This window comes from Lonchura striata, chromosome 7 (assembly GCF_046129695.1).
Source record: "Lonchura striata isolate bLonStr1 chromosome 7, bLonStr1.mat, whole genome shotgun sequence".
In the NCBI taxonomy this organism is placed as follows: domain Eukaryota; kingdom Metazoa; phylum Chordata; class Aves; order Passeriformes; family Estrildidae; genus Lonchura; species Lonchura striata.
In genome coordinates this window covers 19,111,583-19,128,048 of record NC_134609.1, presented here as the reverse complement: position 1 = coordinate 19,128,048, position 16,466 = coordinate 19,111,583, and the positions used below count along the sequence as shown (strand labels likewise).

Sequence of the window (16,466 nt, the reverse complement as noted above, 5' to 3'; positions counted from 1 at the left end):
ATGAGATGCAGCTAAGGGGATCACGCCTGAAGCAGGGGTGCCCAAAGAGCTTTCCTACTCTTTGTGGTATAGAAATTCTCTATAGTTCATCCTTTCCTTGTTTTCACTGTAATGGCTTTCAAACCAGGACTGGGATTCCCTAAACCTGTCTGCTCTGCTCATGAAAACAAGCTTCTAACCTTGCCCTCCTTGCATGGAAGCCATGGAAGCTACATCTTGAAATGGGCTTGTACCTCTTGCTACTCTGGTTGCTGTCTGCTCTGGAAGTTCCACCTCCTACCGTAAGAAATCATTCTCTGACTTCCTTCAGGACAATGTTAAGAGGCAACCAATAATCTTTCCTTGTACTACCATTGGCCTTCAGATATCTCTGTCCATCGTTTTGTCACTGCAGCTTCCCTGGTAGATTGGCAGAGCAAGTACACCTTGGGTTTGCATTCCTCTTGCTGAACTAGCCAAACTGAGCTGTCCTGATCTCCTTTTGTAGGACAGGTTCATTGCTCTCCTACCTGCCAACACCAAGTGCCTCTTGGAGTTCCCCTTGAACAGGACAGGTGGGTTTCTGCAGCTACAACAGCACCTGAACAGTAGCTCAGTTTTTTCTCTCCAGGAAATAATTCATCTGGGACATCCTAATACAGCAGCTGCCTTTGACCAGCCAGCTTTGCACAGCCAACTTTGATCTCTATGCCTTTTTAACTCTCTAAAATCATGTATGGCTAAGCAAGATGAGGGTAATGGCTCCAGTGATTATGGTGGGGAAATAAAGGCTCATACACCTTCATCTCTGGCCTTAGGGCAAGGCTTGAGTAAGAGATTTCACTTTGCAATCCTATCCCCTAAGCTTGAAAGAAGCTGGTACTGGTGTTCCTGTTCTCCTGCACAGCCACAAGGCAGTGTCATGCCTTCCCTAGACTATCAATGTATTCCCTGCTTGCTGTTATAACTACCAGCACCCTGCCAACATCTGAACTCACCTGGAGGAGGGCCTCGTGCTTGCGGTGCAAGGAGGCGGCCGAGTCATGGAGCTGTCACTGCAGGACCTCCCGGCCACTGCAGGCACACGCGCCTTCCCTCTGCATCATGGCCACCAACACACCTGGTGGTTTTACAACTGCACGGTGGAGCAGATGAGGAGATTTCATCTCTTCCTGATGGAAAACCATGTGATCCCGCCAGGGCTGAAATGGCCCCTCAAGGAGGGATTGCAGATTGCAGCTGTGGGCACAGTGAAGGCTCGGCACACAAGGGCCTCGCAGAGCGCGGCGACCGCTCACGGCGCTCCCGCTCCCTCACGGGAGGCTCCGGGCTTGCTCAGCGCCCCCTGGCGGACGGGTGCGCCGCCGCCGCACGTGCGCGCCGCTGGGGGACGGGCGGCGCATGCGCGGGGCGGGGCGGGCGCCGAGCGCGAGTGGGCGTGCCCGGAGCGCGGCGCGCGCGGCCCTGCCTCCCTCCCTCCCCCCCGCCCCGCCGGCCGCCGCCGCCCCCGCCCCGCCCCCGCCCAGAAGATGGCGAGCCCGTGCGGGCGGCAGCAGTGCTCCATCCAGAGGCGCGGCGTCCGCCACCAGCTCGATTCGTGGCGACACAAGCTCATTCACTGTGTAGGTGAGGGACGGCGGCGCGGCGGGGAGGCCGGGCCGGGCCCCGCGGCGGCGGGAGGCTCCGCCGGAGCGGGGGCCGTGAGGCGAGCGGCGCCGCGGCCTGCGGGCCCGCCCCGCTCCCCCTCCCCGTCTGCCGCCGTGAGGCGCCGGGCCGGGCCCCGCCCTGCGCCGAAGGGGGGGAGCCGGGAGGGGGTCCTGCCCTGCCCTTTTGTGCGGCCCCTGTCAGCGCCGCGCCCGCTCCTCCCCGCTCGGCACGGCCCGGCCCGGCCGCGGCCCCTTCAAACTTGTTTACGGCGGGGCCGCGCCCGGCGGCGGGGAGCGGCCCGCCTGTCACTGCCCAGGGCGAGCCGGGGCCGGCCCGCTGCCCCCGGCCCGGCCCGGCGGGAGGCAGCGAGGCCGCGGACCCGGCGGGAGGAGCGGCGGGGGAGGCGGAAAGTTGTGGATCGCGGTGCCGGATTGACGCCGTGAATCCGGAGCGGGGCCGCGGGGTTAAAAGGATGTGTGATTGCTTTTCTGTTCTCCCTCCACCTCCTTTCCCCCCCACCTCCTCTCCTTTGCTCGTTTCTTGTTGGGTAAGCTCCTTGCGATCGAATGTTTGGGGTTTTGAAAAAGAAGTCACTTTCGTCTCAAGCAACTTTTTCCATTCAAAATACATATTTTGCCCTTTTCTTTTTCCCCACTAAGAAATTGAAACCTTTTCTGTGGGTCCCAACATTCACATAAATGTCAGCTCTAGGCCAGTAATTCAGTGTCTCCAAAGAAAAAGGTTTTGAGAACAGTAGACTGTGAACTTGCAGAGTAATCGTAAAAATCCCTGTTTAGAGCATGGGTATGTTTCATCTTGTTTGGCCTTGCTTTTTTAATTGAGCACAAATCCTCGTTTTATTTTTAAATATGCAGATATGGCCATAATCTGGCAGTGACTGCTCAGCATAGGTAATCTGTAATAACAGTCACAGATTCACTTTAGTTCCTTGTGTGCAGACTTAAACCTCTTATTGTCAGTTAGCTCAGCATCCCAGTTCATTATCAGGGATTTGAAACACCATTTTTGGTTACACCGGGACGTGGAACTGCTGTGTATATTTTTGGCGTCACCTAGATGTTTAAATTTCTGTAATATTAAAGTGTGCTCTAGATGCTTGTTAACTTCAGATTAATTCAAGCAATTAATTTGTTTTATATATGAAGCAACTGAAGAGCAATATGTTACTGAGAAACTCCCACTACATAAAAGTGTTGGGTTTTCTTTCCAACGATTAATTGATATTTCTAAATTCAGTTTGTTGGATTTTATTTTGATTCTATCTCTGCTACATTTTATTACACCTCTCCTTGAACCAGATTTATTTTACTTCTGTCTCTTTTTCTCAATTCCTCTTACCTCAGGCTGCTGGGGTTCAGCTGTTCTAGTCCTTTCTAAACTCTCTATTTGCAGCATGTCATCTTGTCTTCCTCTCAGTCCCTGCTGCTCTAGAATTGGTACTTGAATGCTCCAGTGGAGCTGTCCTACTGCACAGAGTTTAACATAGCTGTGAGGAGTAAATTTGGGGGGAAGAAAAAAGCCAAAAAGGACAGTTTCAAAGCTGCTGTTGAAGATATTGTGTTGGGGTGAAATGCAAGAATTGTCTCTATTCATTGTGCTGCTCTTTGGGAAAATCCTGGGTAGCTAGAGAAGTTCATGTCTACAGACTCAAGGAAAACACTACGTTATTGATGTTCTTAGCAACCCTAAGTGCTAAAACTTAAAACAAACACCCCACCTCCACCCCCATTAATACACACCCTGTTCCATTTCCCTAAAGTAATTTAAATTGCCAGCTTCTGGTGAAGTTGCTTCCTCCCCTTGTCTCTTGCATATCTCTTCCTCATACCTAAATTTGATACGTTTTCTCCTTCCAAAAGATTTCCCTCTCTGAAAGTCCCTCTGTGTGTGTTTAACAAAGGATACTGAGAATGCTTTTAAGCATGGAATTGAATGGGGTTTTTTGGAGGTAAAGTACAAAACCATTTTAGAAAAAAAGTCCAAAGTGTAACAGTGCTCTGTGACTTTTATCTTCATGGCAGTATGTTGTAAATAGTTTCAGCTTCAAATTGATCAGTTTTATGAGGTTTCAGGACCTGCCTCGTTCCTAGTATGAATCTTGCATAAATCGTTGGGTCATGTAAATGTGTTAATTGTTACCTTTTTTGTTTTCATATTTTTATAAAATTATAAAGGATTTACTGCACTTGTCCAGGATCTCCAGCTGAAATTATGTTGCAGTCTTAACCCCCTTGCTCTAAATATACCCATGTCGTCTTTTAAAATGAATTTTGACAATATTCCGTGAGATTTGGAAATAGATTGAGTGATGCAGTGTTCTGTTTCACCTTGGGTGTTTGTAGAAGTCTTTGAGAATTTTTTCCTGTAATAAACACTTTATTTTCCAGTATTTATGCATCAGTATGTGAAAATCTTTCTTGTAGTAATCAGACATACTCATTCATATTTAGTTTTGAAAGTAAATGAGGTGTGCGGGATTTTCTGTGTTAACATCATTCCCTGAAAAGTCATTGTAATACCACACCATGTGGCATTCAGAAAAAATATACCTGTGGTTTGAACTAGTGCATTTGGCAATAAATACGGCTTAAGTAATTTATTTTCCCCTCTTGTTTCTAGCTTCTACAGTTGTCTGCTCCTTTGGACTGTGGGTTCATGGCAATTTATCAAACTAAGCTTGTGCTCTTAAGGGAGCAAAACCATGGAGGGACTGACAGACCACTTGCCCACAAGGAGCCAATTCAAGGGAGCTGTCCTAGCAGAAAACATCTTTTGGAGGGAGTAGAATAATTTTCTGCTGGTCTAGCTCTCTGAACTGGCTGGCAGGTCAAGCAAATGTCAGCACTAGCACCAGGAAGAGTGTGAGAACGCAAAGCTGATGGAAAAGAGTGAAAACAAAGCAGCAGAGATACAGATAAACTTGAACTGTCTTGGAGTTGCATCTTTGGTTGTCCCAGTGTGGCCTTTTGTGGGAGATAGCTCAGGGAACTGATCTGGCTGAAACCTTCCTTCATTGTCATGCATTTCATCCCCTTTCTGTGAGGAGGGAGATGCTGAGACTGGTGGGAGTATAGGTCTGTGAGCAGTTCATTGATCAGTGATGAAATTAAGGGAGCACCTTCATGGCCTGGAGGTGGAAGGAAGTGTGGAGAAGGGTTGTCTAAGCTCTCTTAGCAGTGACTTGTAATGGGACTGTGGAACCACAGAGCAGGGGTAGCTGGGACTGGTGCATGGATCTTGATGCCCTGGTAGGACTTTGTAGAGACACAATGCGCCAGATCACAACTATTTTGATGCTGACATTTGTGTTCTCTGTGCCAGTCTTGAGTGTTAACATCTTTTTCAGTGGTCAAAAGCAGATACCTAGACACAAAGGCATGTGGTGATTTTTTTTTCCTTCTCCCAGACTCTAATCATTCTGTGTTCAGGCACTTGCTGAATTTGAAATGGTTGATGAGATTGGATCTGATAAAAATGGGGAGTTCGAGGAAGGAAATAACCCACAGATCCCTGAAACCCTCCTGACACCTTTTATACAGGCAGTTAACAGCATGGCAGTGCTGCGTGATCACTGGAGTAGTGTGAGGTGATCACATGCATTTCTTCTAGCTGGTGATGCTTAGCCCTTTGTTAAATATTAGCTGTACTCTTGGAGACTCCCTGACTGAATTATGGTCTGTGTTGGGGGTGTGGGGGCAGGGAGGGAATGGTTCGCTACTCTTCAGAAGTGATCCTAGTTTTGGGAGCAAAATGAGGTTTTCAAGGGAAAACTTCACCATTCTCATAAGATTTCCAATCATCTTGAGCTCTGCCAGTGTTTCATTGAAATGTTGCTTAGGTGTTATGCTGTCAAAATAAACTGAAGTAATCCCTTTTTTTTTTTCCTTTTTTATGTTATCGTTGCTGATTAAATACTGCAACCTAAGTACCTGATCTCTTTCTTTAGTTCATTGTATGGTGGTGGTCTTCTGTGACCTTGGATACTGTGGATTCTGAGAAAGAAATATGATACATCAGGAAGTGTTAGAATATAATAATAATCAAGAGAAGGTGTATAGCAGTTGAATAATTCTGAAATCTTTATTACTTTTCTTATCTTGATTATGGCTCCTGTATAGCTCCAGCCTGTGTGTGATATGAATTAGCTGCTGCTTCCAAACAGTTAGCTGTGTTACCTTGTTTTGGAAGTAGGCTCAAGTCTTCAAGTGTTTAACGTGGTTCTAGTTCAAAGGTCAGATTGTATTTCTTTGTTCCAAAATGAGAAAGCTTATTATAGTTGTGATGTTGATGAAAAATAATAATAAGAAGTGAGTTAAAGTTTAAATGTAGGGCTGTTCTATACTGATGTTTGCTTTATATACACCCCCAGCTTTGTCCCCAGCAAACGTGAGTGGTACTGTTTGCCTTATCTCAACCTGCTGACAACATAGCTGCAGCTTGTGGTTTCTGTATTAATATAAATCCATTGTACGGCAATTTTACAGTATAGTAGCTGAAGGCTCGTTCAAGAAGATCTCTTCTAGGCTCCAACGTTTCTGCTTGTTGGCAGTATGAATAGAGGGAAGGATAATTACCCTTTTATTACAAAGTTATGCAGGAAAAGATTGAGGCAACTATCATTTAGAAATAAGAATCCTTCGTTGTAAGGAGTAAAATTTACAGTGTGATTTTTAGTTTTACTTTAAACGTGCATAGAAGGATGGTATGTATCTGAAGAACAGCAGAAACTGAACTGCAGGGGATGAATCTGGAATCTAGATCAAGTTTTTCAAGTTTTTTGAATTCACTACAAACCACTCTGGATTTGTCCTTGTTTCCCTGCTTGGACATGAAGAATAACTTCTATTCTTTCAGGAACGATGTCAACCAATCAAAAGCATACTCAAAAAATGATTGATAATCACTTCGAGTTATGCCATGTTGAGGTATTCTTCTGAAGCCTGTGACATGAAATTTCAGATTAGGCCTCATAATTTGGGTTTTTTCATATTTCAACAAAAACGTATTTTAATTTGTGTTAGGTATCAACAATCATTGCAAGGTGGGATGTTTCCGTCTTGGGATATGTTTGTCCTACAGGAAGTATAAGCATTTGGACTTGTTAACTAAGAAATAATGACATTCAGAATTCATCCACTCTAATAGAACTTCAAAATTAATCACAGTAATCCATTCCATGCATGTAGAAAATCCATCTAGATAAAATCTTTGCAGCATTTATGCTGGGATGTATATATTAGAGATTTACAGCTTTGTGATACAGTACCATTTTAAAATAGTACTTGAAGGACTCTTGCAAAATTTTAAGCCATGTCTTGACAGTTTGTGCCATATGTTGATGATAGTCCAAATGCTATCATGTATTTAAGTCCAGTAACTGCACTTTAATTAATAATGGGTGATAAAAAAATCCCAATTTCTATGCTCAATTGTCTAAATCCTTATTATGTGGTACTTTTGTGACTCAACAGTCTGCCATCTTAGGCTATTGTACATCCAGGCAAGTACTGTCATGTGTCCGTAATGGGGTTTTGGGGGTTAGCTTGTTTTTGTTTGCTTTGTTTTTGTCTGAGAACTTATGTTCTTTCATTGCTATTGTAAAATCACATCGAGAATACTTCCTAGAAATCAGTTTAGGCAAGGTTTGAGGAAAAACAGGCATTTAATAGGGTTAAAGAAAATTAGCCCCATCTTACTGGTTGGGGCAGAGCAAAGAGTACTGCAGTATTTTACAGGTGACTTTCCAATCCTCTTCTTCACCCTTCTGTGTATACATGTTTTCACTCTTAAGAGGATGAGGCTTTGGTTCTCAAAGGTGGCTGGCATAGATATTTATAACTCTTTGAGAAATACAAAGCTTTTAGGATTTTCTGAGGGCGGGATTGGATGGGATGGGATGGGCTGAGACAATTTATGGTCTGCCTCTGGCTTAGTGCTTATTTACTAAACTGACAGAAGTCTGCAAAACCAACTAATCTTCTGGTGATGTGCAGTAACCTGAGTCATCCTAGTTGGGAATGAGATGATCAGGAGAGCTCATCTGAAACACTCCATGGGATCACATCTGTGGGGGGAAGTGGGTAGAATAGTCTATTCCAAAGGTACAGAGTCTTCTAGTTTGTATCTTGTTTCTTGTAACCATGCTACAGTCTGTGGTTATGTTTGACAGTAGTGCTGTCTAAACTGGCTTAAATAGTCTTCTCTGTTCAAGCACAACTATGTGTGGCAGCTGGGTGAATCAGTTCCCTGACTAGACCTGACTGGACAACAATCTTATTTTTTTTTCTTTTTGGCTATAACATCTGTAGAGGAAGAAGAGGCACAGAGAGTAAAGAGTTGAGACTATTCAACTGGTATTGTCACACATGCAAAAATACATCTTTCACTGAGTAGGTGTTAGTTTTTGTGTGCTTCATGTTCATTGCAGAAGTAGGAAGACTGAAGTAATCTCCCTCTTCATGGTCTCTCCCTGATAAAGAACTGTGGGTTTTGCTTTCCTCACCAGTTTCTCTTTAATAAAGTTGCAGCTTTATACCTCCTCTCCTCGTATCTCTGCAGGCCTCTGGGGTTTCTAATTTCTCTCTGATAAATCTATATGGCCATTTTGGGAAATGAGAGCTTCAGCTTCTTTCTTTTTCTCTTGAAGAATGCCTTACTGTTAAGTCATTTACCTTTTTCCTCAGATTTGTATGTTGTGTGTAGTATCACATGCTCTTTATGGTGAGTTGACAAAAAAATGGAACTCTCAAAGCTAAGTAGGAGATTTGAGTTACACATCAATGCTGCTGACATGTGAAAGATGAAGTAGAGGTTATGGTTTTGCAATGTTTCTGCAGGACACCAGTTCCTCTATGGTAAAATTGCTACTAGATGATGTCTTCATCTCTGTTCCTACAGAGAAGAGAAAGGATGGTAATCCTCTTGCATTTTCTAGGAGGGGTGGCAAAGTGCCTGCACAGGGAAGACTTGCAGGAAGACAAAGGATGTTCCTTATGCCCTGAGGACCATGATATTTTATGGGAGGGAGTAGAGGGGGAGAAAAGACGACTGGACAAGAGCCTAGTATTCATTAACAAAGGAAGCTTTCAGAAGCTGAATCCAGCAGCGTGGAAAGACATCAGAGGCCACCAGACAATCTTAACTCTTGAGCTGAGTTTACTAATGCAAACTTTCCTGGTTGTCTTTGATTACTTTTTGCATACACCTATAGTACAGGTGTTTCAGTGTGTAACTGGAGAGGTGAGTCCATCTGATGTCCTTTGCCCTCTGCTGCTGCAGGGGTGGTGGTCGTTTTGAAAATGGTTTAACTGTCAGAATAAGAAGAGGAACAGGTAGTCAAGAATCAGAGTTCTTAATTTCTTTATTTCTTTTTTGTTGGTTGCCCTAACAAAAGGATGTGAAAGCTTCAGCCCACAGCCTGTAGTTCCCTGCTCTTAATACTTCAAGGCTGGTTCTTAGTGCTGAGGCTCCTGTGCTTGTTGTGGTATCTGTAATGAGTCTGTAGCAATGTGCTGTTTGGTTGCCTTTGCTGCTGTGTTTGTGTGACAGGAGGCAGCTTGCTATGTTACCTGTGTAATAAACTTCTGAGTTCAGCCTGTAGCCTTGCAAGGACAGGCTAGTCCTGCAGCTGTTAAACTCTCCACGGAGACTGATATACATAAAGCTCTTTGGTGGTCTGCTCGTGCTTAATGTGCTGACTAACTTGCAGGTCAGTATTGAAACTGTCGCAGATTAGTCAGAGTGATGGAGTGATGGAGTTCTGTGCTTGTGCACTTCAGATGGAGAGTCTTGTGATCAGAAGAGTCCTCTCAGCCTGTGCCTTGTGTCCTGTAGTATTGGGCTTATAGAGAAATATTTTTTTATATTTGATTGGAGAAAATGGATTTACTTTGGTTTAAAGAGCAACCTGACTGACTTCTTGCCTTCTTTGGGAGTTATTTGGTCTTCATTGTGAGCAAGTCTCAGGTTTGGTCATCTCCTGGGTTAAGGTCTGTCATTGTGACAAAAATGATGAGAGCTGCTGTTAAGTGATGCTTTATCATGGACTTTAGATGTATTTCTGAGACCATGCATAAAGAAAATTTTTGCAGAAGTGGATGCTTCCATTTCACTCTGCAAAATCAAGAGAATAGGAAAGCATGGGGGTAATTTCCTTTTCTGATCTAAACAAACTTAAAAGCAATCTTCTTAAAGCAGTGATTCCATTTGCATCCTCCAGAATAGGAGGAGCATTGCTACCTTTTATCTAGCTTTCTCTCCTGTTTTAAAGTCATTAGTGAAACTTAAGTTTATATGATACCAGAATCTCTCTTCTGGGGTTTCTCTCAAGGGTCTTACTTTTGTCTTATGAAGAAAAAAAACATCTGGCAGTGTTCACTTCCAAATTGAAAAAACTTTTCTTTTAAAAAACTACTGCACTTTTGTTCCAGCGATCTTTTCTTGATCTAATTGTCCTCTTTTTTAAGTAAGAGGAGTGTTCCTTGCTGGTTTTAAATGTCCTTTGGAAAAATTGTGCTCTTATTCAACTGGAAGTTGAAAGTTTCAGTTACCTTAGTGGTTATTCTTTATCTGCATGCTGTACCTTACTATCTTTCAAAATATTACAAGATTAAGAAAAGGATGAAGACATGTGAGGGAACATATTGCAGAATGTGTTGTGTAAGACAAGTGCACTGAGTCTTTGTCAAAACGAAGTGTCAAAGTCTCTTGAAGGGGGAAAAAGTAGTTTTTTCCCAAAAATATTTGCCATGAATGTTTAGTTTCTTCTAACTTATACTTGGTGGGCAAAATTATATCAAGTGTAACACTAAATTTGGTATTCCTGTTTAAATGCCTAACTTCTGCCCACACATTTCTCTTGGCTTTTTTATACTTTTCTGTCATCCTTGTCAATACTGTGCATTCATACAAAATAAGAAAAACGTAATCTTCTGTAACTGTACGGTAAGATGCTATGAGAACCTAGTTCTTGTATCTTACAGGAGTATTTTTGTTAACTCACAAAATCTAATGCCTTGGTCTGGCCTCTGCATTTTTCCTTGAGTGATGTACAGTCATTTGGGAATTAATGGCTTTAGTGCTCAGTTGACATAGGCCATGCAGAGGTCCATTTTGCATATGATCTTTTGAATTCAGCAGGGATGCTGCATTTATTTCTTGAACAGCCCTAAACTACTGAGAGAGCTGTGTTTTGCCAAAGCTCTCTTAAAACAGTGTTTTTCAATCTGAAGCTGGCAAGAAGCAACTGTGGAAAAACAAGGCTATTGCCAATAGTTTAAATTGTGTGGCATTTTTATGCTTTTCAGGATTCCACAACTTGAAAATTACTGCTCTAAATGATTTGGAAATGAGGGCTATTTTTCCTTTCCAAAGTAGCTGTAGGTGTTAAGGAGTATGAGCTGACACTTAGTGATCCAGTAGATTAGTATTGATTTTTATCTTTCCTTCTTCTCATACTTAGCTATTTAAAAGTATATTTTATCCAAAAATGGATATAATGGAGGATACTAAGTCTGGAAACTTCAGTTTGAAAGCTGACTCCTGAAAAAAGGTTAGAGTGGTGTTAAGTTTACAGAGCTGCACTCTATGAATGTAGTGCTTCTGTATTTTCCCTCCCAAGAATCTTGCTATGAAGGCCAAACTCCTGCTAGTTTGTGTTAGATCTAAAGATTTCATTATATTCCTCCCTTACACGGTTGTGAAAGGAGCTTTAAATATGCAGGCTTGAGCGTAAACTGATGTAGTCTCCATGCAGTGCATTGGCAGATGCCCCAAAACAACAGGTAAACCACCTTTCGGGTCTCAAGAGGACATGGATTTATTTGTTTTAATGACTAGAAGGCATTTGAAGTATAGGATGGATGCTAAGCTGTTTGGTAATCCCTTAGTGCACTGCTGTTCTGGGTATCAAAACCCAAATAGTCTTCACCCTGGCCACTGTCCACCACTTTTTTTGCTAGAACCATAGCTGAGGTCACAGTTTGAGCATGCTAACAGTACAAAATTGAGTAGAGTTCAGCGGTTACTCTGATCAACAAGTTACTCAATTTAAAAATAGATTAAAATTTGACTTTGTAAGTTAAAGATGTTGCAGAACTGTAGTTCACTTTGCCATGGAGGCTGCACTCCTTTCCTATGACAGATTGGTTCTTGTTCTTAAATCATCTGTTTGCCTATGACTAATCTTGAATTTGTATCTTTCTGCTGCTTGTACTTTGAAGTGGATTCTGTGCTCCAAATAAGAACAGCAAACAGGACTTTATATTTTCTCAACTCCTTGTAGCCCAAGGACTGCTCCTGGCCGTAGGGTAGGAAATGCCTTACACAGCTTGGTATATAATGGGAGGCGCCTGAGAGGAAGGCAAGAAGTCGCTCACAGCTGCTTTGGTCTATACTTACTGGCATGGTGATGAACTTTAGCAGCTAAATGCGCTTGTGATGACACCTCACAAACTTCAGAAAGTAAGCAGTTATTTTTGGAAACTTTTTTCCCCTCAGGACTAAAACTACTAAACCTACTTAAAAAAAAGTCTATGCAAAAGCACTTTTTCCCCAAGAAGTTGACACCTTCTGCTTATCATGTTTGTGGGCATTTCAGCATCCCAAGCTTGTATCCCTCTTGATGTTCCTTCTTGTCCTACTAGTGTCTGAAAGTTGGAGGGCTTTCCATATTAGCTGTAAGGGAAGAATAGTTATTTCCTATTCAGTTAGGGGAAAGAGATAAGCAATCCTTTGATCTCATCTTTAAGGCAGACGGATCTTTGCTCTCAGCATGCCATGGTGCTGCCTAGGGGAGTCTTCATGATTCTGCTGGTAAGCAGCAAACAGAGCTAATTTCTGAGTTGGTTTTTACTAGCTGACTTGAAGCGTTAAAAGTGCTGAATTTATTGTGCAGTTTTGAGATTCTGTTGGTGTAAAAAATTTCTTTAATAAATAAATAAATAATGCTCTGAACACTGTTTTGCTGCCATGTAGTTTTGCTTATGTAGCTCTATTTGGTCTGTTTTTAAGCCAGGTTGTGAATACAAGGTTTAATAAGCCTTGACTCAAATGAGAAGTTGCAGGTTAGTGTGAACAGAGGCTATGGGACCTTAGCTGTGAGTGGGCCAGAATGAGAGCCATAGATGTGGGTGTGTGGAGGAATCCCTGGATCAGGGATATCCTTGCCTATGAGCTAGAAACAGTCTGTTCTCAGTGGCAGTGAAAGGACACCAGTGCCTGCAGGAGCACCTTGTGGTTATGTGTGACAAGTGAGGAGTGAGGCTCTCCTGAGGATTAATTCCTGCTTTCTGTCAGTGTGGCAGCCAGTGTGTAGATGTGCTTTGGCTGTGGTGCAGTAACTGCCTCACTCTCTGCTGTCAGTCCACACTCCTGTAGGACTGGGGTCTAAAGCAGCTTGAGTCAGGTGGTCTTAGGAAATTGATCTCTTGCTTCAGATGACCTCACAGAAGGTCAATAAGCTTACTCTTGTTTTCAAAGTGACATGTAAAATACTTGTCTATATGCTTTCAAACACCTTGGTATGGCATTGTTTAACTCAGGTGGCTTCTCTCTGCTAGTTTTTTTTTTTTTTTTGAGGGGAGGTAGAGATGAAAATGAGCTAACAGGACATCATGCATTGAAATATCCCAAGAGTTTTTCTTCTTGGAACCAGTGAAGGAAAATTAATATATCTTCAAAACTAGGTCTATTAAAAATCCAGGTTTAGCATAAATGAGGATGCTTCACCAAGAATGCTTTTAGAAAAGGAGATGATGAGCTTTAATAGCTGTGTAAAGACTAAACTCTTCAAAAATACATCTTAAAGCATTCTTGGGGAATGGTCAAAATATTTCCCACTATAGAGAAAAACAGTTCAGGTAACTAACTACTGATCTTCCCATCAAAGAGAAAAATGTATTCTTTTGAAGCCTTTGCTTATTCAAGTTCTAATGTGAAACTTGAGGGGGCAGTGTTTGGGGATGCACTGGTGGGATAAAGTAGCAGGTTCTGGTGCATTTGGTTTGGTTTTTTGTTTGGTTGGGGGTTTTTATTTTGTTTTGTTTTGGTTTTGGTTTTGTTGTTTTAAGCTTAAAAAGTCAAATGGAAGTCACCATCAAAAACCTATACTAAAAACATACTGTTTTCAGTTAAAGAGTTAAAGGTTAGGACAGCAAAAGGATATGCCTAGATATGTTCTCTGATTTTTTTTTTAAAGGAAATTAACACAAAATGATCATCAAGAATATCTGACAAAATTACTGTTGGCTTTTGAACCATGAGTTATTTTTTGTCCAGAATTAAGTTAAACATTGTGCTATTTTTTAAACTGTATTGCATGACATTAAGCAAGTTTCTAGAGGGTCAGATTTCTGAAAAGACATGAAATTACTCTCTTTGCAGTATCACTCTTTTGGTGAAAAATATTGAAATGTATTGATTAAGTTTATATACCCTAGAAGGGATGTTCTGTGTTTGTAGAATATGCTATAGGAAACATTAAATAGTCCTTTTTCCTTTTTAAAATAAAGGAGAGATTATGCTAGAGCAACTGTAATAAAGCATTTCTCCCTGATATTGAAGAAACTGCAAGTCCAAGTTTCGGTCCTTGCCAAACTGCAATTTAGTGTTACATTTAGAGTAGATACAGGTTTGGGCAATGACTCCTACCATAATTTCTGAGAAATCACAATTGTATGTCTTTTAACCTAAATGAGCAGTATGGGAGATTATAGTTGTTTAATGCTGACCAGTATATAAGATTATTCAGGAAACATTTTGGTTCCACCGCAGGTAAATAGAATATGTGTCCAAAGGATGCATAGCAGTAAAAATGAATTTCTTTATAAAAACATAGTTCGTGGTTGCACAGCAGTTTTTACTGTTATATAGATTTAAAATGCTGCAGGAGAAGAGTGATCGTACCATTCCCTTTGTGCCACTGACCTCACTTTGTGTAAGTGTGTGCTGGGTTGGATCAGGAAACTGATCCCTGAACCATCTTGTTGTGTTACTGTGCAAATGTGAGATGAGTGAGCATCTGGGGGGGTGGGGAGGATGAGTGGGATCAGCTCTTTCAGTGGAGAGGTGGATTTATCACGGATTAAAGTGCCAGGTGATCAGTAATCATAGCTTCAAAACATTGGAGACTTGCTGCAGAATGAACTTCCCTGTTACAGTAACCTTCAGTTTGCAGTAGTCTGTCTTCTAGTGACTTGGGATAAGTGAATTGTGGAATTTTGTATTTTCTTACTCTGCTTCTCATTGTTAACAATTTTTGTACAGTATATTTTACAGTCACACATTTTGCATGAATTTTACTGCTACATGCATTTTACTGCTGTTTAATTTTTATCACCCTCCTTTAATGCACTTGAGTCAGGCAAGCCTCATTTTACTCCTGATGCTGCCTTATTAGTCAATGTGCCTTAAGTTACAGTAAGTCTTGAGCAGATAAAGATCTTTATCCAACATGTTTGTTTTTCATAAAAATTAACAGGAAGTTATAGAGAAACTGATGCTGTAATAGGGGCATTAAGGTCATCACTAGTTAGCAAAAAGTGTTTTTCAGGGATGAAAACAGCTGAATCTATCTTTACATCCCCTAGTATTCATTCTCATAGGTATTTCCTTGCTCTGGTTTCTTTGACATAATGGTAGTCTAAATTCTCCTTTTGAACTAGAGTCAACACATTTTTGAATGTTGGCCTAAAGGAAGGGATTCTCTTTACCTCTTTGGGTAATCTGTGTATTTGGGCTTTAACAAAATTACAACAATCTCTGCTAGGGTACCTTGCACCTTAGGTTTATGATGCCAATTAGGGAGATGGGCCAGTGCTGAAACAGCTTTTTTGGGGTCAGTGTTCTCCCAAAAAGCAGGGGCAGTGGGTTTCTAGCCTCTAGAACCTCCTGGAGCTCAACCCCTCATTATACCAGACTTCAGAGCGTTCTTGGTCTAGTGCAGTATCTTCCATTTTCAGTGAAAACAGTCCCTACCACAGAGGGATGCATAGGTTTGGACTGGGCTTTTTATGTGGTCAGCCAGTCAGGATGCATATTCAGCATGACTGCTGGTTTAGGGATTTTGTGTTAAGACAAGGTTTACAACTGTCATAGGGCTTGCTTTCAAATGGGAGTCCTTAGGGAGGAAAAGCAGATAGAGCTAAGGGCAGTTAGCACTTGTGCCAAATTTATCTGAGATTCATCAGCCAGCAGCTCCTGATGGCTGACCAAGAAATATGACAGGGCTGTCAGACCAGCCCTGTGTCCAGGAGAGGGAACTGGAGCAAGATCCACTCCCCGCTAACACCTGTCTGCTCATTCGGCAGTGGGTCCCATTGCCTTCCATAAGAGCTGTGTGATCTGTGTGCTGGCCTCTCCTGCAGGAGCATGGGTCTGTCCTGCTCCTGTGTATCTCACCTGTTCTCTGCAGCACACTGTGCCAAAACCTATGGACCGTGGAATATTGTTGACTCCATCTCCTTTCTGTTTTAATAGACCTTCATTTTCCAGCATCTTTACTGTAACATGCATGTCTCATGGTTTTCATTTGCAAGGAATCCAGTGTAGTTACACATCTGACAAACTGGAGTAATTGCATGCTATTTTTTAACACACTTTTAAGCAGCAGTTACGCTTCTACTTCCGAAAAGAAGTTATCTGTGCTTTGCTGGCTATGCTTTTCATGATGGCATTAAGTCATCTCCTTGTATTGCCACTTACACTTTTGCCCTTATTGGAATTGGGATTCCACGCTAGTTAAACCTTTGTCTTAATCCTGAACCCCCATTCTCATGCAAGGTGAACTTTTGTAAGTTACTGCTTAAAAAAAAGAGAGATGT

The 16,466-nt window shown here is 42.1% G+C and overlaps 1 protein-coding gene across 2 annotated transcripts in view; it reads left to right on the top strand.

The window, feature by feature from the left end:
- The first annotated feature begins 1,489 nt into the window (after nucleotides 1–1,489).
- LOC110473669 (ligand-dependent corepressor) overlaps nucleotides 1,490–16,466 on the top strand; it is a 58,487-nt gene continuing 43,510 nt past the window's right edge. The window contains exon 1 of one of the 2 annotated variants that reach the window (XM_021536393.3): nucleotides 1,490–1,605. In XM_021536393.3, the coding sequence (XP_021392068.1) occupies nucleotides 1,509–1,605 (97 nt within the window). In that variant the 5' untranslated portion in view covers nucleotides 1,490–1,508. The remainder of the gene's footprint in view (nucleotides 1,606–16,466) is intronic. The other variant, XM_021536394.3, reaches the window with a different exon arrangement.